This window comes from Leguminivora glycinivorella, chromosome Z (genome assembly GCF_023078275.1).
Source record: "Leguminivora glycinivorella isolate SPB_JAAS2020 chromosome Z, LegGlyc_1.1, whole genome shotgun sequence".
Taxonomy (NCBI): domain Eukaryota; kingdom Metazoa; phylum Arthropoda; class Insecta; order Lepidoptera; family Tortricidae; genus Leguminivora; species Leguminivora glycinivorella.
In genome coordinates, this window is record NC_062998.1 from 17,663,583 (window position 1) to 17,690,210 (window position 26,628).

At 38.0% G+C, this 26,628-nt stretch overlaps 2 protein-coding genes across 6 annotated transcripts in view; both read left to right on the top strand.

Moving 5' to 3' along the window:
• LOC125240816 (zinc finger protein 395) overlaps window positions 1–592 on the top strand; it is a 52,839-nt gene extending 52,247 nt beyond the window's left edge. The window contains exon 8 of the mRNA XM_048148939.1: window positions 188–592. Coding sequence (XP_048004896.1) covers window positions 188–349 — 162 coding nt within the window. The 3' untranslated portion in view covers window positions 350–592. The remainder of the gene's footprint in view (window positions 1–187) is intronic.
• Window positions 593–10,793: 10,201 nt separating this feature from the next.
• On the top strand, window positions 10,794–26,351 carry LOC125241069 (probable serine incorporator). 5 transcript variants are annotated; one of them, XM_048149369.1, is made up of 12 exons: window positions 10,794–10,981; window positions 13,455–13,619; window positions 14,872–14,960; window positions 15,097–15,192; window positions 15,732–15,910; window positions 16,920–17,035; window positions 19,093–19,308; window positions 20,230–20,253; window positions 20,921–21,056; window positions 21,890–21,916; window positions 24,560–24,707; window positions 25,223–26,351. In XM_048149369.1, the coding sequence occupies exons 1-12, from the start codon at window positions 10,946–10,948 to the stop codon at window positions 25,353–25,355; spliced, it is 1,365 nt and encodes a 454-aa protein (XP_048005326.1). In that variant the 5' UTR covers window positions 10,794–10,945; the 3' UTR covers window positions 25,356–26,351. The 5 variants fall into 5 exon arrangements, with proteins under 5 accessions (XP_048005326.1, XP_048005327.1, XP_048005329.1 ...); XM_048149370.1 differs by lacking the exon at window positions 21,890–21,916 and having other exon boundaries at window positions 24,545–24,707; XM_048149372.1 differs by lacking the exon at window positions 21,890–21,916 and having other exon boundaries at window positions 10,796–10,981.
• Window positions 26,352–26,628: the final 277 nt, after the last annotated feature.

The window sequence follows — 26,628 nt, forward strand, 5'->3', positions numbered from 1 at the left end:
CAAACTTCGGTTCTGTGGGAATTATTATGACCCCCCCCATACAAATTCTCATTCCACTCCTCTACTATCATGATTCATGAAATATGAAATTGATGTTTGTGTGGACCCTTGTAGGAAGTTTGAGTTGAGTATTGTCTATTATATGTATGTTGGTATAACAGTATTAAGATGCATGTTTATTGGACAGAAACACATGCGGCTGTCGGCGGCGAGCAGCTCGCCCAGCAGCCCGGGGCGGCGCGCGCGCTCCGACAACAAGAAGTGCCGCAAGGTGTACGGCATGGACCAGCGCGAGCTGTGGTGCACGCAGTGCAAGTGGAAGAAGGCTTGCACGCGCTTCGGCGACTAGCGGCGCCGCCGCCACCTCGCCGAGGCGCGCGCGCAGCTCTACCACAAGTAACTCGAGCCTGCCCCCTACCGTTCGCCCGAGGCCGCATGCTCCCCCGAGGGCGAGGCGAGGTGTTTGGACAATTGTGCGCGAGTCGTAGACACTAGGTGACGAACGACACTTTTATATAAGGTAAACTAGGCAGACGAATAAGTATATATGCGATAGACATAAATATATTCAAATATTTATTGACTATATAAACTTAAAGGAGACATATTTTTTTCTCTAAATTTGGGCCGTTATTTAAATACAATATGGACATTGCCCACGTATTTTTGTAGAACAGTGAACATCGCCTTAAATGAACTCATGTTAGAGCTCGTATGTGTCGTAACCGAACTCATGGTAGAGGAGGCAGGGCCCGTCAAGGCGCGCCCGTCGGCCGTCGGCCGCCGCCGCCGCCGCCGCCGCCGAGCCGCAGCCGTGCGCGGCGCCCGCGCCGGAACCCAGACTGTGAATATTTCCTAACTATAAGTTTTTAATCTAAGTTTAGACTGACATATAGATCAGTGTGAAAATATTCGTTTTATTACATCACAACGATCACCGGATTATTTACAAATACATAGGTACCATTTTCATATTAGAGACCACACCTAACTATGAATTCAAAAACGAAATGGTCGTTGTTCCACTTCATTAAAAAGATAATTTTAAAATGTTGGATGATATTTTATACTTTTAGGTTCAATATGAAGACAAAAATCCGTCCACATTTTCAAATGTGCTTTTAAATAGTTATATAAAAATCAATGTTTTCACACTGCTTAAAAAATGGGCAAGTAGATTAACGTAAATACATGAATTCTTTAGTGATATTAATCACTTAATATAAATTATGTATAATGACTGAAATTTTAGATGATAATAATAATAAGAGAATCATAATGTCGTAATATATAAAATAGACTTAGGTAGTTTTAAGAAATCGCTAAATTCGACGAAAAGACTATTATAAACCACGTTTAGAGTTAAATTTTTTGAACATATCTGAGTCGTATGTTTGTACTACGTGAACAAGGAGACAATACTCAAAGCAGTAGGTCGCAACTCGAGCTCGGCCACAAAGCGAAGGCAGTCCAGCGCCGCGTCCCGTTGCGGCGCGCGCACGCCGCCGCGCCAACCGCGCCGCGCCAACCGCGCCGCGCCGTCGCGACCCGCATGCGGTGGCGGTGCATACCGGCCACACATTCGATTGGAAAATCGTTACTTAACGAACACATAACATAACACATTGTGCATCTAATGTGCCCGAAATATAATTATTTTACATTTACGACAAGAATACCTACACGATTAATATAAAGCTAAGGTGATTGCTATTTGCAATATTATAATAAAAATAAGTATTATATATATTTTGAAGAATAAATTTGTACATAAATAAATATTACTTACGTAATGCATTCATATTTAATGTTTAAAGAAAGCAATGTTCATATTTGTACATAATTATAATATTTACTATATTTAACTCTATAATTACTGTTACTTAAAAAAACTGTCTTATCGAATACCTACTTTTAAGCGGTGACACGAAAACATTTTTTATTGAATATGTAAAAGTATGTTTTGTCGTATGTACGTCCCCGAATCACCAGCCAGCGTTAATGACGAAGGGGCCCGCGCGCCTCGCGGCCGTCGCTTCGAGGACCCGCTGCGGTCCACGCGGGTGACTTGTCCTCCGATAGCTCACAACTACAATGTGCCAATTAAATAAGATCTTTTGGTGGGTTTGTTTCCCAGTTGCAGTACATGATGCTAGAATAATTCTGGCAGTTTGCTTAAATTCTGGATTTCCTTAAATAAATAAGAACAATAGTGGAAAGTGAGGGTAAATGCAAGTCTTCCATGAGACAACTTTTTGTAATACCAAAGTTTAAATACTTCGTTGATTTTGATTTAAAACGTTCACCTATATTCATATAAAATAATGACGCAAATGTGAAAGTAACAGCTAGCCTAGCCAAGAGATTAAGGTGATTAAGGAAATTAAAAACCTTAACACTTGTTTTCCTGACACAGGAATTTCTATGATGTACTTATATGTAATTAAAAATAAATAACAATGTTCTTAAACCGTTAAAGCAATAATTCGAGCGCCTGCATAGTTGTGCTGTAGAAATACTTGTTTAAGAATGTTGTATTGCACTAAGAAGATGTTTAATGATAAAGGCAATTAAAATGGCAACAGCTAATGATCGTTGTTCAGCCTATTGCCATGCCATAGATCTCGACCAGGCGTCGACTTTTTTTTTAATTTCTGTTAATCAGTAGGAACGAATATTATGTTGGGATTAAAATATATCCACCATTAAATAAACGATTGAAACTAATTGAGTGAGCTACTAATTTGGTCAGCTACCATGTATAAATAAATAAAATATTCAATGAATGTTATCATTTACTCACAGGAAACAATTTTTATAATTAGTGAGCTTTAGCTTTCAATTATGATATACCTACCTACTTCGGCAGCGAAATGCATATGAATAAATAGTATCATTCAAAATAGTAGGCACATATACCATGTCTCATTATTGATAATTTGTAGCACTGGACGATTTGACATACAGAAGGGGCAAATAAAATGAGCAGTTGCATGAGCCGAGTACGCAGCCGCGGTGACTCGCGGCGACTCTCCCCTGCTTGACTTGCCGACTACCTGACGTCTAAATCGAATCATTTTCCACTGCTCGTTACAATTTGCAATACGAATGTTATTGTCTCTACGTACCAAAGAAATTGTCAAAGGTCCTCGTGATAATCTTTTCATTAAACTACTTAAAGCTAATATGTTGTAATATCATTTTCACATGAGTTCATATTTATTATTTTGTGTTTTAATTCGGCAGCTCCACCTTCATTTTTTATCGTTCAGAATGATTGTCTACATATAACATACCTACCTACCGACTTAATTTATTGGAATGATTTATTTCTTTATTATAAATCCACTACTTTCAAACTACTATCGCATTACCCCCCAACTATGGAATTTAATCGTATACTAAATGAGTATTTAGGTGTACAGATGTAGTGAGAAAAGATTTGCCTTCGAATTGTTACGGAAACGTACGAACGTGTCATTCTATTTCAGTAATTGCAGTCTCAGTACAAGATGTACTGACATTGACTGAACTAGCATGACAAATACGAACGTTTCCGAAGGAAACCCTTTTCGAACTACATCTGTAATGTAATTTAACAACTTGACTTGATTTGCATATATTGTTTATCCTTCTTTCATTACACATTGGTAATATTTTAATGTTAAAAAAAAGACAAGTCTCTGGTATGATATTTGCACTTGCTTCAAGCCTTCCATGTTTACTTTCGTGTTTAAATATATAATTTTATTTATAGGTAGTTACTGAGTGTGGCGAGATGCGGGTTTCATCAACAATAATAACCAGCTTAACCTTTTAACATTTTCGTCTACTTGCACAGTATCCTTGTTATAATTATAAATTAAAAAACTGTCGTAGATCTCTTTCGTTCGTTTAATGTGAACTTGATTCTTGCCCTACATTGTACGTTATTTTTTATTATGTAAATATTATCCGTCCTCATCCCCTACACCATAGTACCCATCCGTCAGTCGTAACAGTTTGATACAAGTCTCAGCAATGTTAGCCGGGTCAAGTACTTCAAAGTATAGGACATCGGACTACCGGGACAGGACTTTTCTCAAAGGAAATACGGAACGGTCACGCCAGAACAGGTCTGGCACTAATTCTGTGCTTTGCCTTGTTATAAGTAATTTAATCTTCGAAAAAGCGTAGTAACCGTACACTTTCTCCTACTGACCTTAATTGCATGAAACATCATTAATCTTGGGACTCATTCTTTCCTGACCATTTATTCTTTTCGCATTTCGTTTTTTATGATTTTACGTACCTGTAAAAATTACCAAATATTAATTTGATTGCAATAAAGGTTGTGATAGAAACATGAACGTCGTGTCAAGTTGACAAACCCTCTCGCCGTAAGCCGCACGCCCCGGGCCCGGCCCGGGCCAGGCCCGGGGCCGGACGTAGACAACGAACTCCGCGCTACACGCACGATCCGTTTCGGTAGTTTACATTGTAGGATATTACTACAACTCAGCTAGCGAATTGACAACTGCCATATTGTAAGGACCTAGATGTAAACGCGGTTATCTAAATAGTAAGATACTTTAAGTGTTATATTAAGTTAAAGTCATAATAAATATATAGTATTGAGTATGCTAGCCTAGCTACGATAAGGTTTAAAATATGCACAGTCATACATAGTTTATTGTGCTGATCTAAATGATTGCAAAATATTTGAGACAATATTTTTTTGCCACTCGCATCAACAATGTAATATCATATTGGAGTGAAAAAGAATAGTAACAGTACAAAGTATTTTTATTTGGTTGTTAATGTTAGTTATTTGTGTCAATATCGTGGCAAAAAAAATCAAATATTGTAATAAGCATGCTTAATGGGTTCTAATTATCTCTTTTACGCCTTGTGTTGAATCACCCACCCAATACTCATCTCGAAGTAAAAAAAGCAGTCGATGCACTTCGTTTATTAGATGCCAGTTGCATGGATATCGATTGAGAACAACGGCAAGTTGTCAACACTAAGTTCGAAGGAAACGCTTGATGTTCGACTTTCGACGACAGAGTGTTAAAAATTTACTTTTTGTAATTCTAATACTAGTTTCGTAGTTATACGGTATACCGATCTCAATATTATACCTACGCGAAGCTATTAGATATAGAAATACATCGTATTAAAGATTGTTTTATGTTAAATATTTACTGTAGAACATAATTATTTTTGGATAATAAAGACAACTTTATTTTTATCGCGCTATTGTGTACATAATAATGCCTATTTACTAGTTTATTTAGCTAAATTTTGCTCAATTTATTACATACTACGCCAAAGTCATACTATAAAAAATAACTTAAACATATCAGTACAAAAAGCATAATCTGTACTGTACCTAACCGACGATTATGTAACTGACTCGAGAGCGGCACACGTGCTGTTAATAAAGTATGAGAACCCCCACTAAGCCCGTGATGTATCTCTTCGCAGCGACATAAAAGGTACATCATTACGGATGTAGTGCAAAACTCTATATGCCATCGTATTCTCTCAGAAGCGTTCGTATTTGCCATGCTATTTCATTTAACTTCATTACTTGCTGAGATTTACTGTAATAATGTCATAAGAATTTCGTGCATTTCAGTAAAATTACGATGGGAGGTTTACGCGCTGCATGTGTCTTTATATCTTCGGGAAATGTTACAATTAATTTATATTGTATATACATGTAAAACCCCCTTAATTGGACAATGTTCGCCCTGCCGAACATGACCTCTTTTTGTATTTTTTTCCGAATCAGAATCATTATCTAGAACTATCGAGCGCCGAGGAGGCTTGTACTCACGACCATGACCATTTTCTGCCAAATTAAGGGTTAAATCATGGTTGCCGATAGTTACACAATGTCATTGAGGTTAAAACTAAAAAAAGTCCGGTCACCGGACTTGGAACTTGTTCGTTGGCTACAAAATGTGCTTAATATCCTCCGGTTTATTCTATAATAGTACTGATGCTGCACTATTTTTTTTTTATATATTCTTTCCATGGCCGATCTCGACGAATCTCTAACGTTTAGTAGACGCGTACGCGTACCTGCTTTTATCTGTGTCCTTAGTTTTATTATAATAAATATTTATCCAAATAGTTTTACTTCCAAGCCCCATTGAATTGTTTTAAAAGCACCTTAGTGCGTTATTGGAGGTCTGCCTACACTCCGTAAGTACTTATTTATGGCTGGACAGAAAATTCAGCGGTTTTAACTTCAATATTTTCTTGTGTATTCAAGCAATTTGGAATATTTTCCAACAGTTGGATAAATCCCAAAAAGAACTGTGAAATTACTTAACATCCCGAATACCTTGCAACTCTCAAATAGTTACACACCGTGCATGTATTAACTCCAATGGAGACTTTCTGTGTATTAGTGTAATGTATAAGCGTGTGCCCTTACGTAGACCCGTTCATTAAAAAGATAAATTATGATTGTGGTAATCTTTTTCACCCTATTACACTGCAGCATTCCGAAGATGGTACTTTGTAATAAGGCTATGAATAATACCTATTCATATAGTATATCGATTGTCACGTAATTAAGATTTGCAGGGAGCGTACTTTTCGTGCCGATGACATCAATTTGACGTCACGCTCCATATAGGGTGATCACAAATTGTTTTATTGTTAATTATTAATCATTAGTCATCAATCATTTTAAGTTATGAATTTCTTTGCATGGTAATGAATGCAAGAAGGATGGTGTGCTTTACGTTAGAGAGAAATTCTCTTTTCTACATATTTCTTGTAATGTGTTGTTAACAATACTATTTAATTAAATTTATTTATAAAAACAAATCAAATAATTTTATTCACGTTTCACATGTCATCGGCATGAAAAGTACGCTCCCTGAAGATTTGTCATTCTCATCAAGCATATGTTTTGTTTCATAAGTGCACAATTCTTTGGTGCCCTAATACTTCGTAGGTTCTTGTATGTTCGACCTGGTGGCGACCTGTGACATGGTCCTTAGGCCACTGTGTGTCACCCACCAATTTTATTTTACTGTCATGATTCAGATTTTTGTTGGTTGCAATATGTAGTTGATTTTTATTTTATATAATAGACCCAATTTTAGATATTATGTGTATTGTGTACGTAGCATATTATCTCTGGTAGAATTTTGTATATACATATCTGTATATTTTTCATTAATTGGAAACTTGATTTTTAACGTAAATAATATTGATTTCACTGTGTTTATTTAGTAACCCTTTTATGATATGGTATAATAATTAATTAATAATGTCTAAAAAGCAAACATTTGTTCTGTATCTAGAATATATAGATTAAAAACTACATATATAATTTCATAATAAACTATACCGTACGAATGTAAAAAAAAATAATTATATGATTAGTTGTAATTTAAGAAAATGTTATGTTTGTAAATAAATAGTTTTGATGTTCCCAAGAATTGATTCGTTGTCAATATGTGGGCAATTATTGTTTTGAAAATATGTCTCCTGTGTAGAATAGGAAAGTAGGGGTGTACTCCATGAAGCGCGTGCCGCCAACAGCGGCGCTCCGGCGTCGGCTGCTCGGCACGCGCTTTATATTATACATTATTACAGTTGGTCAAGGGCTTTGTTTTTAAAATGTATCACTTGGAGCATTATGTGTTAATATTGTTATGTGTAACATCCCGTTTAAGCGAGACTGTTCTCAAATTAAACCGAGAACGTGATGATAAATAGCCAAGCACATTTTATGAGCACTACACCCTATTTGGTTTACTATCTGTATATTTCTATAACGATATTGTGTGTATCACTCTTGGTCCAATATCGGGCGAACATTTGTCGAGTTGGAGTTAGTACTAGGTAGTTTAAGCTTGAGCCGCTGAAGCAATGATTTGATTGAATGGTTACCAGTAGTTTTAAGGTTGCAACGTGACGATCAAAGTGTTGTATTGCGCGAGCGTCCGCCGCGCCGCGCCGCGCCGGTCGGCCGCAGGGGACTCGATATCACAGCAGTTTACCGGCACTGTCAGCTCGAATGCGTCATTTCATTCATATCTCATATTCTCATAAATCCTCTTTCAATCCCAATGTTCTAAATGAATCATTATTGTTGTGTTAAAGAGGCATTACTGTATACAATAAATAGCTGGCAGTTATTCTATTGTGATATTTATATTTTATTTATTATTTTTCTAGATTATTATTTATATTTTTAATGTTGGACGAGCGTGTTTGTTATATTTTACTGAGAATCGTGTTTAGAATAGATAAAGTTATTTTATATTGTAATGAGAAAAAGGTCCAGAATGTGTTCCAAATAAATTGATTTTGTCAAGTATAGATATTAAAGATTATATTATAAAAGTGTTTTCGTTAATATGTTACAAATATAATCGTTTAGATTGACATATTATGTATAATCAAAATTACCTTTATTAGCTGTGAAGCTAAAACATCACAAAATTAAAAATAAATAATAATTATAGCCTTGTTGCAAAAATTGCAAGCCCCTGCTCTCTATAGCAAACTAAACTTACTATTATTACTGTATACTTCGTTTTGAAATTTAACTGTGAAATATTGTATTCAGATTTACCCACTCAAACAAAAAATGTTACAGAGAAAGTAAACGAAATCTTTATCAAAAATGTTAATACTACTGTAAAATACCGTCATGCTACACCTGGTAGACTATTGCCTGAAATATTATACCTCAATACGTTTAGAATGAATTTTGCGTGTCTTGAAAATATATATTTTAATTATTAGAATAAATGTGGCTTTATTTTACCACCTCTTACTTGTATCCTATTATTCCAATCCCAGTACTAGCCTACTTATTTACGTTCTAGTCCAGGCCGAGATGCACAAGACTGGAATGCAGATTAGAATACGTGGCTTAGCCGTGACCCACACACAAGCGGCGTTAGTCGTTAGTGACCGACCACACCAGAGCGTCGCGTGTCTCGGGGCGCGCGTCCGCGCCACGCCGCTTCAGTGTAATTCAAAAAACGTCTCCTCAGTACATTTTGTATAGGAAAGACGTAAGACGCGCCCCAGGTGGCGTGGCGGCGGCGGGGCGCGCGCCGCGCCGCTTGGCGGCGCGCCTTACGTCCTTCCTATACAAAATGTACTGAGGAGACGCTTTTGAATTACACTCAGGTGGCGTGGCGCGGACGCCCTTTGCGCGCCCCGAGACACGCAACGGTCTGATGTGGCCGGTCCCTAAGATGTGGATCGGACGCCTGCACCGCGTCGCTTGTGTAGGTAATTTAATTAAAAAACCGGCCAAGTGAGAGTCAGACTCGCCCACCGAGGGTTCCGTATCCGTACAAACGTCTGTGGTAGGCACAAACTTTCAACAGTTAAAATAACCTCGTGTTTCTCATAACTCTGAGAAAATACTTGACTAGAAATAGGTAAAGCGCCATCTCTCGGTGGATTTGCTAATTTGCGTGGAGGTTTGCTAAACGCCTTACCTAGACAGGTTTTGTGACCGGAAGACTGAGGCATAACTTGCCCAGCACATCGGTAATGTCGCCTGCCTTCTGGATCCGTACCGGCCGGCTCCGACCCAGGGTATTTTTTAAATAAATAATAAAAGCAGTTATGAGGTACTCTCCGACTCCGTTAAAAATAAGTGAAAGTTCAGATCCGGCTCCGGTGAAGTCACTTCTGTAACATCCCTAGTCCTAAGCTGCCGCCGCTGTTATTTTTTAAATCAGTTATATTTAAGTCGTACCAACCTGTAGCTTGGAACCAAGGACGTATATATCGGGACTAACAAGCCCATACAAAAAAGTGTACCCCTGCGTGCGTAGCCGAGTGCACAAACGCTCACGAAACGTTCACGATAATGTATCTTTCGTAGCTATCTATCTCTATCGTTTTTGCGTATTGGCGCGACAGAGCCAGACTACATTTCTGCGGCGTGTCGGTGGCATTTCGCGTCGCCATGAAATGCCAGGGTTAGCAATGTATGGGCCTTTTAGAGGTAAAACTAGATGGCGCTGTTTCGCGTGTGTGTTTCTTCTTCTAGTCTTATGTGTGGAAAAGTGTGTGTGTCTGTTTGTTTGTTCGTCCTTGAAAACGAAACCAAACGGAGAGACGAATTGTCGTGATTTTTTAAGTGGAGATAGTTGAAGGGATGGAGAGTGACATAGGCTACTTTTAGTCTCTTTCTAACGCGAGCGAAGCCGCGGGCAAAAGCTAGTTTATAATAAGAACAAATGACATTTCTTTATTTTATATCATGATATCACGTCCAAATAGCATTGAATCACTACGTTGGACGTTGGTGAAAGCCAGCCTTTTAGCCCCACATTTACGGTACGATTCATCGCTTCGATCGATCGGTCGGGTCGAAAGCGCCAGCCACACACGAGGCGGTCGAGGCGATCGATCAAAGAATATAATATGCGATCGATCGTATACGATTCCCCCGCCCCTGTTACTCGCACGGGGCGGAATAATAAAATCAGTAGGTAAGTATGAGGCCACACACTTTCGATCGCACGGCACGATTTCGATCGCACGGCATTTTGTTGCTGAGTTCAAACTGACACTGACAAGACACTGACAGATCTGAACTGTCAGATTGATCAAGTTTTTTTTAAGATTATGAATTTTTAAGAGTAAATCTTTAACTATGGTGACATACACTGTCGATCGGTCGTTTCGATTAATCTGTTGCAACGGATCGTACAGATATATCGTACCGTGAATGGGGGCTTTACGCTGATGATTGGTCGCGTATTATTTAGCTGTACATTAAGGGTTGCCTGCTCTGACCCATGATCTGCCAAAAGGGAAAGTACGTCATACGTGAATCAATACTGATTACTTACCTTGCTTCTAGTTATAGTTTAAAGTTATAGCTGCGTTATTTTGCTATTTTCAATGCTATCTCATTAACGTCGTGTTTCATATATAGTCATAAAAAAATTGCAAAATGGGAGCCGTCTTAGGCCTTTGTTCGGCAGCGCAGGTAAGGAGTACATTACTTGTTTACAATTTATTTACTACTGTGATCTAGCATGATAAGCTCGAACAAAAGAAATTCAATAATCTAATTATTGAAGCCTCAGCTTATGACTATTCAAGCATACCGTTGCATCAGTGTAACACGGATTTTCTCGATCTTTGTATATGTATAATGAATAACTGCTGTACCAAATACCTATTTATTACTAGATTTTGTTCCTTCTTTATTATAAATAAATAAATAAATATTGGGGACACCTTACACAGATCAACTTAACCCCAAACTAAGCAAAGCTTGTACTATGGGTGCTAAGCGACGATATACATACTTAAATAGATAAATACGTACTTATAATATACATAGAACACATCCATAACTCAGGACTAATATTTGTGCTCATCACACAAATAAATGCCCATACCGGGATTCGAACCCAGGACCACGGCTCAGCAGGCATAGCCAGACCGGTCGCCCCAGATTAAAAGATTAAGAATTAGTAACATTTAAAAAAAGCCCTTATTTTGACCTGGTTTACTTAATTTTGTCCTATAACATTAAGTATAATTAGTCTGTTATTTACATCCCACTTACTACTTAATTTTAGATTCCATTAACACTTGGCTTCTACTCTCAGCATGATCACTTGCTACAAGCATAACCCTGGTAAAAACCTTATGTAGTGAATAGCGCCTAATAATAGAGAACCAGGTCAGAAGGTTGCTGGTAGGGTTTGCAATCGAGTCTGATTTCCAATCTGGCCGGATTAGCCTTGAGGATTGAAAGTACCCAAATAGTACCTTTTTTGCATGTATTCAGCATAATATGAGAAGTATGTTGGTATTTTCCTTCACGACTAATAAACCAACAGATTAAAGCTTAGAAATCAACATTTTTACTATTATTTGTATTTAATTTGCTATTGCTGAATCAACAATCTTACTGGTTACCTTTTAAAAATGTTAATTTTTTCTTGAGCTTTGAAAAATTTAATGATCCCATGTGCAATATTTACATACATACATACATACATACAATCACGCCTGTTTCCTATATAGGGGTAGGCAGAGCACATGAAACTGCTAAAGTTACGGTGCCACTCTTGGCAAATAAGGGGTTGAAAGAAAACAAAACTGTGACATTGCAGTGACAGGTTGCCAGCCTCTCGCCTATGCCACAATTTACCCCATATCCCACAGTCGCCTTCTATGACACCCACGGGAAGAAAGGTGGTGGTGAAATTCTTAAGCCGTCACCACACGGGAAATATTTGATATGTGCAATATTTGATGGTCCTTAAGCTTCTTTTGTTAAAACTTTTTATTAAAAAAGCCCTTCCTCTTTGCCCATTAGCCATGTGAAATGGTCTTGAAGAAATATGATCCTAATGACCTTTATTTTTGTGTGACTCAATTTAGTTGTTTTTAAATAAGATTAATACAAATTAATAGTAGCAAACTATTTGGAAACCTTGAATGCTGCAATGCAAGAGGCTTCAAAGGTGGGAAAGATCAGACTGATGAATCCACATAATTGTCATCATCCACAGCATCAGCATTTGCCACTTTTCTCTTTCCACTTCACTTTCCTGGGCATTATCTTCAGTTAACCCAGAGCTGTTAATATTGAGATAAAAATAAATAAATAAAGTAATTCTAGTGATAAAAAAATTACAATCCTTTGCCTTTGACCTAAATTGGTGAAACATCTATTTCTTTTTGTTATTCTCTACTGTTAGTTATCATGTTAGCATATTTGTTAAAAATGAATCTTTGAAACACAGTTTCTCAATAAAGTCTCCACTATGATAAAGCTTTATAGCTGCCACAAAAATCTAATGATCCCATGTGCAATATTTGACGGTCCTTAAGCTTCTTTTGGTTTCATTTGAAATTCCAACAGATATCCATCATTGGTACTGATAAAGCATCATAAGTCTTTACACAAGGAACAATTGAAAAGTGACAACTTTGTACTTAGTGGTGCCCCTGGTAGGCTCTTGTGAAGTTTGCTCAGTTGCCACTTGCCAATCCACCCCAATCAACCCGCTGGGTGGATTGTCGCCATACAAGCGGACGGTTATGAGGGAATATGGACTGGTGCCGTAGCCGAATGGCATTTCTGCGACGCGAAACGAAAACGAAACGCCGCGAAAGGCAGTCTGGCTCTGTCGCGCCAATACGCAAGAGCGATAGTGATAGATATCTACGAGCGTTTCGGATTCGTGAGCGTTTGTGCCATTCGGCTACGCACACTGAGCTGGAACGAGGCCAAGGCGGTGGCTCAAGATAGAAAGGCATGGAAGGATCTTGTAGAGGCCCTGTGCACCTATGGGGTGCCTTAGGAGGTTCAACAACAACAATTAGCGGGCGGTTATAGATAACGTCTGGTTACTGACGTAGTGCGCCATTTCTTGGCTAGTAGTGAATGTGTTGATGCTCCAGTTGCAGTGTAAGGATTATGATGGCATGTGTTGTAGCTGGCGTGCTGCTGCGGCAGCGCCGCGTGCTCGCTGTGCTGCTCGGCGTGCCCGTCCTGCGCCAACTCCACCTCCACGCGGCTCATGTACACACTCATGCTGCTGCTGGTGATGGTGGCCGCCTGCATCACTCTGGCTCCTGGACTCAAAACAGAACTACAAAAAGTAAGTACTTCCCACCCGGACTTTACTGCAGCCCTTTATGCTGCAATCTAATTTTGTTATTAAATGGCTCGTACTTACCTATAATAGGCTACTTGCCTCCTAGTCAAATCAGCTTCTTTTTTAACCACTTGACAGTCCAGCCCGCGCGACCATATTCCGGTCAACCGTCCGGGTTTTTAAGCGACGCGCGCAGCGCGCTGCGCATTCACAACTTTTTACAAAAACGTCTGTATCTTCTAAACTACACAAGGTATAGTTAAAAAAAAAATACTTCGGTATAAATGAACGTACAGTACTTGAAATAAAATTATGGTGATAGTAAAATATGTATGATTATATGTATACTATAAATCAAGGTTAAACTTATGTAATCGAAAAAAAAATGAAGAAATATTTTATTTGACTATTACTTAAATTACAGGAAATTTTGAGCGATGACCCCCTTTTTTTATTACGTATTAGAGAAATATACTATTTTACCTTTATAATGATACTACAACCAACACATACAGTTCTCATGAAGATATCCAAAAAAAATTAAACAAATTCAAAATCAAACACAAACACGCGGAGTTTGACAAGGCACTGCCGAATTTATTTTTCCATTCACTAAGTAACGAGCGTACACTGCCATCTATACTTTTTGTAGCAAACTATGTAGGTAGGCTACGTTATTGTATCAATAGAATAAGTAAATAATGCCGGAATATTTCCCTAGATGTCACTTTAATCAACTGTGTCTCCATCCCCTCTTTTGGATAGTAAGGTATCGTAGGACTGTCTACCGGAATTTTTTTTTGGATACTATGCTATCGTAGGACTGTCAAGTGGTTAAGAACTGTCAAAACGAATTGCTAATACTTACAGAATTTATATGAAATCGAATTCAGTGACGTCACGGTAAACTCAGTTACTTTATATATTTCTACCTGACTTATTAAATAGAAATTAGATTTAAAAATAACGTCTGTCAATGTTTTTCTTATAATTATCTGATGGTTTATTTCGTGCATGGTATAAAATATTTTATTTTAACTACAATCAAGTTCCCTATGTAGTGATTGGCACTTGGCACTTATCTACGCTATTATTAGTGACGCTCCAATACTATACAGTGTAACAGCAGACAGCCCAAAAGGAACCTTTTGCCGTAACGTCACTAAATAATGTTACTATTTGTATTCAAATCTGTAAATAAACTAGCTAAGATCAATTATATTTTAAAATGTCACTTTTCTAATTTTTTTTTCAGGTGCCTTTTTGTGCCAATTCAACAGGGGTTGTTCCGGCAAATTTTAAAGTAGATTGTAATAACGCTGTTGGCTACCTCGCAGTTTATAGGTATGGATTAACCATTCATGAAATTATAACATACCTACAGTTATAAATCGCGCCACGTAAATAACGCAAGCATTTGATTAAAAAATCGTGCAAAATGTCATCCTTAATGAATTAAAAGATCTTATTCTCTTTTCAGAATTTGTTTTGCGCTGTGCATGTTCTTCGTTCTGATGGCATTGATAATGATAGGTGTAAAGTCGTCTAAGGATCCGCGCACCGGTATACAAAATGGGTAAGTAAACTTATAATAACTTTAAATGTTAAAATGGCAAAATTATCGTAAAATAAGTTTTCACTAATATTGGATTAGTGAAAACAAAAGATACTGCCGATACGGTCTATGGCCAAACCCTTTTTCGGCGTGGTATGCGCGCTCACGCACGCTCTTCGTTATATATTGGAATGTCGCGCTACACCTGCAGAGAATTTGCTAGAGCCATTTAGCTGAAATTATAATTCATACTTAATATTATAAATGGGAAAGTGTGTGTGTCTGTTTGTTTGTCCGTCTTTCACTGCAAAAGGGAGCGACGAATTGACGTGATTTTATAAGTGGAGATAGTTGAAGGGATGGAGAGTGACATAGGCTACTTTTTGTCTCTTTCTAACCCCCCACTTCCCTAAAATGGGGGGTGGAAGTTTTTATGGAGCATTTCATAATTTTCGAATTTAATGCGTGCGAAGCCGCGGGCAAAAGCTAGTACAAATATAACTTAATAACAATACCTATTATAGATTATTTAGCCGCTAATGTATTAAAAACTGTTGTAGTTTCTGGGGCATCAAGTTCCTGGTGGTAATCGGTGGCGTGATTGGCGCTTTCTTCATCCCGGAAGGCTCGTTCGCGTCCACGTGGATGGTGTTCGGCATGATCGGCGGCTTCTGCTACATCATTATACAACTTGTACTGATCATTGACTTCGCGCATTCGTGGGCGGAGAGGTGGGTTTGTAAGTATTGCTGTGTTATTTTTGTTACATACTTCTTTCATTCTCATTATTCTTAATTCTGACAGAATTCAATGTTGCTTTTGTTGTGATGTTGATGTACCACCGAATTTTGTTAAACAATTTTTTAGTGATTGATCTGCAAAGCAAATTTGCGGTGTGCCCTAAATGCAATGTAGAATGTTTATTTTGTCTAATTGGGACCACAAAATATACGCGATCCCGGCTTGGAAACGATTTCATAAAATACCCGCTAGGTCGGGTAATAGGCACGGCACTGAATGTGTTAACGAGTGTACGCTGCACCACTGATCATTGATCGATATAAATAAATAAATATTATAGGACATTCTTACACACATTGACTGAGTCCCACGGTAAGCTCAAGAAGGCTTGTGTTGTGGGTACTCAGACAACGATATACAGGGTGATTCATGAGTCGTGAGCAGGAGTGAACAGGGTACTGGGGAGGGTCACACTGAGCAACTTTCATAATGGGGCAACACTAAATTGTGATTATTTTTCTTAACTATGACTTAATTGATAAGTACTTAATTGATAGCTAATTATCAATTACGTTCTAATTATGACTTAATTGATGATTAACTATCAATTAAGTCATAGTTAAGAAAAAAATATCACAATTTAGTGTTGCCCCATTATGAAAGTTGCTCAGTGTGACCCTCCCCAGTACCCTGTTCACTCCTGCTCACGACTCATGAATCACCCTGTATATGTATAATATACATAGAAAACATCCATGACTCAGGAACAAATATCTGTGCTCATCACACAAATAAATACCCTTACCGGGATTCGAACCCGGGACCGCGGCTTAGCATGCAGGGTCACTACCCGCTAGGCCAGACCGGTCGTCATAATTATTACAATTAACTAGTAAATAGGTAGCATCTAGTCTAGGAATAAAACGGTGTTTTACACGCACCCCGTCGCCGCAACCGGCGGCACCATTGTGAGTCCGAGTACCAATTCTGATGAAACTCTCCCTCAGCCAACTACGAGGAGTCGGAGTCGCGCGGGTGGTACGCGGCGCTGCTGCTCGCGATGCTCACGTGTTTCACGCTCGCGCTCACCGGCATCGTGCTCTTGTTCGTCAACTTCACGCAGGTCGGTGCTAACATCACGTAGGTGCAATTACAAAATGCACACATGTTAGTCAGAACAACTGAAATAAGCTGAGTTTGTAATCATTTGGTCTCCATTGTATCTCTCGCTGAGGTGTGCCAATAAAGACTATTCTATCTATCCATCTATGAGCAGTTTCTCTGCCATTTTTGTATGAGAGTGAGAGCTCTTTATGTGTGGTGACCTAGGTTGTCTAATTTCTTCTATCTATTCAGGTGGTCCGTGATTGAATACTGATATTACGATATGACATTGAAATGAATGTTCGAAAATACAAATATACATAGAAAATCTTCTAAGATCAGTGCGGGCAAAATAAAGTTTGAGTGGATAAAACTCGACAATTAAAGTAGTCTGGAGTAATCCGCATGGTCCTATGGGCTAACACATATTATATTTTACAACGCTGTCATAATACTTAGGTGAATTACGGTAAACTTATGTGATAAAAATCACTTTTTTTAAAGCTCGGCGGGTTGACCGTCCCCCAGCGCTGAGTACGAAAAGACCGTTTAGTGCTCGTTGTCGCGTAATTTCATACGGGAATAAGTATCAAACTCATGATCAGGGAGCGTACATTTCATGCCGATGACATTAATCTGACGTCACGCTCCGTATAGGGTGATCCCAAATAGTTTTATTGTAAATTATTAATCATTAGTCGTCAATCATTTTAATCGTGTACAAATTACTTCAAATACAGTAGTCCATTTATATGTGGCATAAATAATACCTACTTGAAATGTGAAACGTGAATAAAATTATTTGATTTGTCATCATCATACATCATCATCATACAATCACGCCTGTATCCCATAAAGGGATAGGCAGAGCACATGAAACTACTAAAGCTTCAGTGCCACTCTTGGCAAGTAAGGGGTTGAAAGAAAATGAAATTGACATTGCAGTGACAGGTTGCCAGCCTTCGCCTATATCCCACAGTCGCCTTCTACGACACCCACGGGAAGAAAGGGGTGGTGAAATAACCCGTACAGGCAATTTGATTTGTTTTTATAAATAAATTTAATTAAATAGTATTTATTAACCACACATTACAATAAATACGTAGAAAAGAGAATTTATCTCTAACGTAAAGCACAGCATCCTTCTTGCATTCATTACCATGCAAAGAAATTCATAACTTAAAATGATTGATGACTAATAATTAATAATTTACAATAAAACAATTTGTGATCACCCTATATGGAGCGTGACGTCAAATTGATGTCATCGGCACGAAAAGTACGCTCCCTGCTCATGATTATTGTTATATTCTGTAATTACAGTGAATAATGTGATAGATATTAAAACAAATAACGTTGAAATTTTCAACATATCAGCATTTTTCTATTTTTAAGATATTTGCCTTAGATGAGGTTTATAACCTTCTTTTTTCAGGTCCAGACATAACCAAAGCTGGAACTTACAATTAAAATTAACCAACAACACCAGTTTACAGTCGACTTATATCCCAAAAGCCTAAAAAAGGTGCCTTACTCTTATATGCCGGTCTTTCCGACTAGGCACAATTTCGATGTAACATATTTCAGAACGTAAAACAATAAATTGAACGCGTTTTAAGAGCATTAACAGTACTAGACAGGAATAATGATTATTAAATTACTATGTTACATACATAATGCACAAAATATTCTGACTGCTTCTATTGTATTTTAATTTTTTGCGTAACCATGTTGAACTCGATGTTCGAGTTCGAAACACAAATCAAGTTTATTGTTAACTAGTGTTCGTTCTAGGGATATGTATTGAAGACCAATGGATTAAGGATAAAAAAACTGGTATACCTTCTGAGGTGTGAGAGGCGTAGATATATAAACACAAAAGTTATAGCCAGTAGACGGTCTTATCGGGTAGACGGTCTTCTCCACACTGACCTTAAATGCACATGTAAAACGAACTTCCCATACAATAAAAAAAATACACTTTAACGTTGACAGGTAGAGGGTGCAACCGACCCAAAATGACACCTGTTTTAAAGTCCATCCATATTTTAGTTACATAGATTTTTTGGTACGCAGGGCGCCAGCTGCGACCTGTCCAAGTTCTTCATCTCGATCAACCTGATCCTGGTGGTGATCGCGAGCGCCGTCTCCATCCTGCCGGCGGTGCAGGAGCACAACCCGCACTCGGGCCTGCTGCAGTCCTCCGTGGTCTCCCTCTACGTCATGTACCTCACCTGGTCCGCCTTGTCCAACTCGCCCGCTCCCTGCAACAGTCTCATCGACCCTAACAATGTACGTACACTACATTCTTTACTTGTTAAAACAATTTTTGAAAGGAACAACATATATGTCAGGTATTATGGGCGTATCATACCGGAAGCCATGGCAAGACCATCAAAGATGGTTTACGAGAACTTTCAATGAAATACTATATTCATCTCACAGTTTTACACAAAACTGATGACACATAATATCCCATATTATATTTGTTATTTTAAGCACACCACTGGATTAGTCTCAAGAACTACCAGACTACTCTTCACACATTTCTCCAGACATTGACAGTCTTCTGTCATACGTTTTCGGATTATGCTTATTTAGACAGCAGCGTTCTCTATGACGTTTTGATAGAACTGAGTTGAATACCAGCCAAGTTTTTCGAAATCGTGAAACCCTTGTTTGCTCAATTTGTCAATTATAGCGTGATAAAATGCATCTTATAGCATATTTTGCTCGTTCTCCGACATACTTATACTTATATTATATCACGCCTCGCGAAATACCGAGGGTTTTTCTCCTTCGCACGGGATTCCCGGCCATCGCACGGGATTTCCTTTGCATCAATTATCTATACTCAGTAAACTTCTTACACTAAGTCTAATTATGTCTAATCTAGTCAGATCCTTCGTCTTTATTACTAGATATTTCTTACTGGGTAAATTTATTCTTCAATAGTAGCTACTAGGCTAACTATACATTCATTACAATCATTACACTCATTAGTAAACCAAAGAATAACACAACTTACGCATGATGTATATATTATAAGTAAACACACTTCATCGTCCTATAAAAATGTAATCTTTGCCATGATGGTTCCTTATAATATATTTCTGATATGTATAATATTATGTTATGTATGTTTAAAACCAATATGCTATTTTATTATATGTTTATTAAGACCAGTTGTTACATTCAATTATGCATTACCAGGATCATAAAGAAGATGCTTATTGGGTATGTATACTAACAAACTAGAAATTTGTTAATTTTCACTTTTGCGTCTTGTTTTTCGTAGTAGATTATTAGGTATATCCTCTACATTGTCCTCGTGAAGCAATCCTTCTGCCCATTCCCACAGATGCTCGTATTTAACTAGGAAAATCCAGTTTGTTTCCTGTTTGTTAAAGTTTTACACACTCACTTTACACATTTATGAATTTTTAGCACGATTTTTCATCAGCTTGGTTCACTTTGAATTTAAATAACGTTAAAAAAGTTTCCACAGTATAATTAGTAAACCATGTGATAGCTACAAAAATGCTGTAAGTACTTAATCCCGTCCTCTTGGATGACACGATCCATAAAAAGCCTGAACTTATTTCACGCAATAATACCTAGTTTCCGTGTATTTGACTAAGTAGTTGTTTTGTGTTGGCCCTGACCTATTATCAAGGCTCGGAAAATGCCCGCCATTTTGAAATCATAACCATAATTTAGGACCACTAACAAAGACTTGGAATAGTGCTTACACGGTCTAGAACCGTTACATGGCATATTTAAATAGGTAAATAGGAGTCTGTCTTATGGAAAGGGGATTTTTTTCTAAATGACTGGTGGTTTTCCGAGTTTTGCCTATTATTTTGACCATGAAATAAATAGTAATCGGTGGGTGTGTGAACAGGCGGCGTCGTTCGACAAGCAGGCCATCATTGGCATGGTGATCTGGGTGTGCAGCGTGCTGTACTCGTGCGTGCGCACTGCCTCCAACTCCTCCAAGATCACCATGTCCGAGCACATCCTCGCCAAGGAGGGCACAGGTGATTCCCTTTATACTACTCGCTTGTTTTACATGCAACCAATACTAAATTCAATTATGATTAATTACTCTATACAACTATGTACCTATATCCAAATATTTAAACGCTGACAGTTTAGCTATGTGCTTTGATTGGTTCCCGGTGGACTATCTGGTGTATAAACCAGGCAGGCAAAACATCGGGCCGTCCCTATCGCACTTACAAATAGTGCGATAGGGACGGCCGGATGTTTTATCATTTATCGCGCGATCGGTGCAGATACCATTATGACATCCCCTTCGATTTCGTAACGCTTTGACTTTGACCAAAGCCGTTGCTCTCTGATACCCATTCATACGGGTAAGCAGTAAGCAGATGCCATTTGATGTTTGATACCTAAATATACATACCTACAGATGTAGTGCGCAGGAATTTCGTATTTTAACGGAAACGTACGAACGTGTCACGTTGTTTCAGCCAATAGCATGACAGATACGAACGTTTCCGTAAAAATACAAAGGAATAGCTTTTCCCACTACATCTGTACTCAAATATTTAGCAAATATTGATCTCATTGTAATTTACACGAAGGAAGTACTTTACATAACATTTCACAAAACTAGGTAAATTATTTTGAAATTAATTCAATAGCAATTTCGGTACCAGCTAATTTATTCCACAGAAGCATTAATTTATCCGCGAACTCTGTATCACGGTGTGATACTTAGCTCAAGTAATAATAGTCTGTTTTTGGTTGAGATTCTGTCAGTGTTGAAATATATACGTATTTAAAGTGAATATTAACACAATTATCCATTCCCTGCGACGTTTGGCGCGGTTGGCGGCGGCCGCAGGGCAAGGAGGGCTCATTGCTAACGAAGGTAACATTTCCACGGTAGCTTGTGATAGACTGTGCCCCGATCCTCTCCTTCATTGTCTAAACATTCAGATATCATGTATTATATAATGCTGGTTGTTGGTGTTGCTTACTACCATGGGTACATGCATAATGGTTTGAAGGTAGTATACATTGTTTACTAAAAAAATACATATGTAAGTACATATATTTTTAAGTCTGCAATCTCATGCTTATGTGTCGCTGTTTGGAGGCACAGTGGTGGGGATTAGCAATTTTTACAATGTAGAGGCTAACAAATGGGAAGTCAGTGGTATGACGTCTCGTTGTGTTTTTTAAATTATTATTATAATGTCTCATAATTTCCGAGGCTCACATCAGGCAACAATCGCAAGGGTTTGTGATTTGTCTTTCATCGTGACTGTAATGAATGACCTGCTTTTTATGAGGCCAGAAATGGAACAAGCCGAACGCTACACCGTACATTTGAGTCCTTACAAACTAGTACTAAAATCATGTAGTTCTAAATGTTACATTTTAATCTTACAAGGTAAGTGAGTTAACCCGTAGATAGCAGCGTAACCCTTTGAGGTTTTTTATATACATATTATATATTACATGCATATGTTAAGTTTGTTTATTATTACCATCAACCATATTTGTATCATTAAACCCCGAACAACAGAATAAGGCCAGTTACGTCATATCCTGTGATTTATCCTTCCATAGTAGGCTCGCAGTTCAAAATGTGTCTACTTGATGTAATGTCGATTAGTGTCTTTGTGCTTCCTAAAAAAACTTGCTCTATTAACGCAATACTCTAGTCATATTTTAAATTGGCTAGATCAAACTATCTAGTTTGATTACACAAACAATCTTGTCACTAAATTTCTCATGCCATCGCTTAATTTTTAACCGCCGCCTCAAATCTCTCAAAAAAAGGTGGTTCTCTATTCGTCTGTATTTTTTTTTAAATGTTTCTTCCTCGATATCTCCGTCGTTACTGGACCGATTTAGAAATTTTTTTTTTTGATTGAATGTATATGCATACAGATTGGTCCCATTTTTCTCAGAACCCAGTTCTGATGATGGGATCCTGGAGAAATCGAGGGAACTCCTCAAATCTGAAAGGCATACATATGGCGATTTTTGTGTTTTTAAAGGAATAGCATGCATTTACGTACGGAACAGTGACATTTGGTGCAGTGGAACTGCTGATGATGGTCAGAACGGAACTCCTCAAATCTGAACGGCACGCTTATAGTGACTTTGGTATTTTTAAAGGAACAGCATGCACTTACGTCCAGAACAGTGACATTTGGTGCAGTGGAACTCCTGATGATGGTCAGAATGGAACTCCTCAAATCTGAACGGCACGCTTATAGTGACTTTGGTATTTTTATAAGAACAGCATGCACTTACGTCCAGAATAGTGACATTTGGTGCAGTGGAACTGCAGATGATGGTCAGAACCGAACTCCTCAAATCTGAACGGCACACTTATAGTGACTTTGGTATTTTTATAAGAACAGCATGCATTTAAGTTCAGAACAGTAACATTTATTTAGTTATATTTGTTAAGCATATTGACTTTTCAAGTCAAATTTTGTCAAGCTTCGATTTCTTATAACCGGATTCATGAGGAATTGAGGAAACTCCTCAAACCTTAACGGTATACGTATATTGATTTTTGTTGCCATCAAATAATTAAAGCATTAAAAGCAGTTTAAAAAAATACCTACACATTTCTACATAATCCAACATTCGCAAGTAGCTTTCACCAGAACCCCAAAGGCGGCGGTTTTTTTTTCTTAAAAATTATATTATAAACAAGATCATGTAGTCTCGTAGCACTAAACTTGTAAACGTCAATTTATCCAGCTAATTAAAAATAGACTATGTATTAACAACGAGAGTCATAGCAAGTCAATTTGACAGCGATTTTGGCAGCTCCGCTGTTGCAAATGTTATTTAAATCGTCAAATTTCTACTAAATGATAACACTTATAACATTTGCTTAAAGCTTGCGCAGGGGCTATCAAAATCATTGGCAACTTACCTCGAGTGCGTTTTCACATTATCCGATCAGATATCGTATGTAGGATAGATACCTTCATATATATTAATACATTACACATACATATATTAATTAAATGAATAAATAATAAATAAATATTGGGGGACACCTTACACAGATCAACCTAGCCCCAAACTAAGCAAAGCTTGTCCTATGGGCGACGATATACTTACTTATATATCGTCACTACTTTTTAAAAAACTTTTATCTTCGTCTGTCAATGAAAAGAAAATTGTAGTAAGTATGTATGGAATGTATATAGACTTACTGCGTTTTAACTTTGAGGAGCAGCGTAAGATACGAGATTTTTTCAAAGTAGTGACGATATATAGAAAACATCCATGACTCAGGAACAAATATTTGTGCTCATCACATAAATAAATGGCCTTACCGGGATTCGAACCCGGGACCGCGGCGCAGCAGGCAGGGTCACTACGCGCTAGGCCAGACCGGCCGTCAAATTAAAGGCGCCATCTTTGATTTTGCCTTTCACATCTTTCCTACATGCGTTATCGGATCGGTTAATGTGAAACCGCTTTGACTAACCGACGGGTGTTGATCGCTCACTGAGCGCAGGGTATGATTCCATAGAAGGCGCGGGCGCGGACGGCGGCGAGGGCGGCGCCGCCAAGGTGTTCGACAACGAGGGCGACGGCGTGGCCTACAACTGGACCTTCTTCCACGTCGTCTTCGCGCTGGCCACGCTCTACTCCATGATGACGCTCACCAACTGGTTCAAGTTAGTATACCTACTCTTTCTATTCAAATCATAGATGGGCCATTTTTTTTTTCAAAGTTGTCCACTCCACTTTGTAACATGGGTATTTTTTACGCGATTCATACTCAGAATCGTGAGGTCTTTCGATCCTGAAGAAAAAAAATTGTCCCAAGATTTCCATACATTTTTCGAACCTTTCATTTCGTTACCGCCATACAAAATGTATGAAAAAATGGTAACGGAATTGGAAAAAAACCTTGGCACACTTTTTTTTCTCCTATTAGGATTGAAAGAGCTCGCGATTCTGAGTGGAAATCACATAAAAAATTCCAAATCCAAAAAAAGTGGGGTTGGACAACTTTGAAAAAAGTGGCCCAGATATAAGAATCGATTCAAATAGTCTTTAGCAACGTATTCTTTTGACAATTTCATGTACTTGTCTATAAAGCCAAGACGAGCGAGAAGACTTTATCAATGTCAGTTTGAAACAACCGACCCTTAGAAAAATATTATAAAGGACTTTGTATATCTTACAGCCCCAGCTCCCAGCTCATGAAAGAGAATGTGGCGTCCATGTGGATCAAGATGTCCTCCTCGTGGCTCTGCGTCGGGATCTACATTTGGACCATGGTCGCTCCGGCCATCTTCCCAGATCGCGACTTTAGCTAAACTCCACACATTTATATCTATACGATATGTTCTTATTATTTGAACAGTCACAAAAAATGTAATTGAGATGAAAACGTATTTAGGGATCTCATCTACCAGCAATATTGATTATTATTGCTAACCCAAATCGGTAAAAATAACTTTATTTTTTTATGGAATATGTGAAATGCACATCCGTATTTAGTTTTTGCTTTAGTGTTAATTGTAGGTACATTGTGTATTTACAGTAAATATTAATAAATAATAATTTGGATAACTAGAGAAGTCGGAAAGTGGCAACAAGTTCATAGAGTCAGCGGTTTGGTAGCTCTAGATTGAAAAATTTTTAGTGATCTCACAAGAGTGTGAGATTATACTTTCGGCCAAATAAACAATCGCTTACGATAATAAGGGTCTATAAGCTTTACTGTGTATTGCCATTATAGTGCTAGCAAGTGCGGTGATAAATATTTTGTCTATCTTTGTAATATTGCGGTGTCTTATTTTCACGGACCTTAGTCATTCACTTTTTAACCCTAGTTAACATTGGGGTAATTTCGAAGCACATAAACGCTCGGGTAATTTCGAAAGTGGAATCTTCATATGATGGAAATAATAGTGATTTTCGAAATTACCCCAGTGCACCTTACCTATTAAATTGTGTTATACACGTGTTTAAAACACTTGTTAATTTTCATACTATTATACCGCGTATATTCAGGATCATCGTTGTGTTGGTTAGAGAGCAGTTCGTGAGTGTGAAAAGAGAAGCGGCCACATATAGTAGTGTGCGTAACTAGTTACTTAGCTACTTACATAGATAAGCTTTGTGGTCAGGTGCATGTCGGATAGATCATGGCAAAAGCGACTTACGTGCTTTCTAGTAAGGTCTCTTCGCGTATGGCATTTGAGTAAATCTAGAAAGTATTTCATTTGGGAGCTGAACTTTGCGTTGTTCACACTTTAGTAAGTAATATCTAATCTATTTACTCTCACTTAAATTTAACCTCGTTTTAACCCTTTACCACATGTGACGTATGCAATATTTGTTCAAATTTGAACGGTAACAGCCACAGAATTAGATTTAGATAGAAGAAACGAGTTCATTTATTTGTATGGCGGCCGAGCGTGTCAGATTTTGTACTGAAGTTGTTACTTGCCTGTGATTTTAAATATGTCTCAGGCCCTTGAGTGTTGATAAGTTTTATGTTGTTGCAATTAAATATCATGTAACGAGGCATTTTTAATGTTTTTGTTGACTTCAACTTACAAAAATTGACGCCCGAAAGCTGCA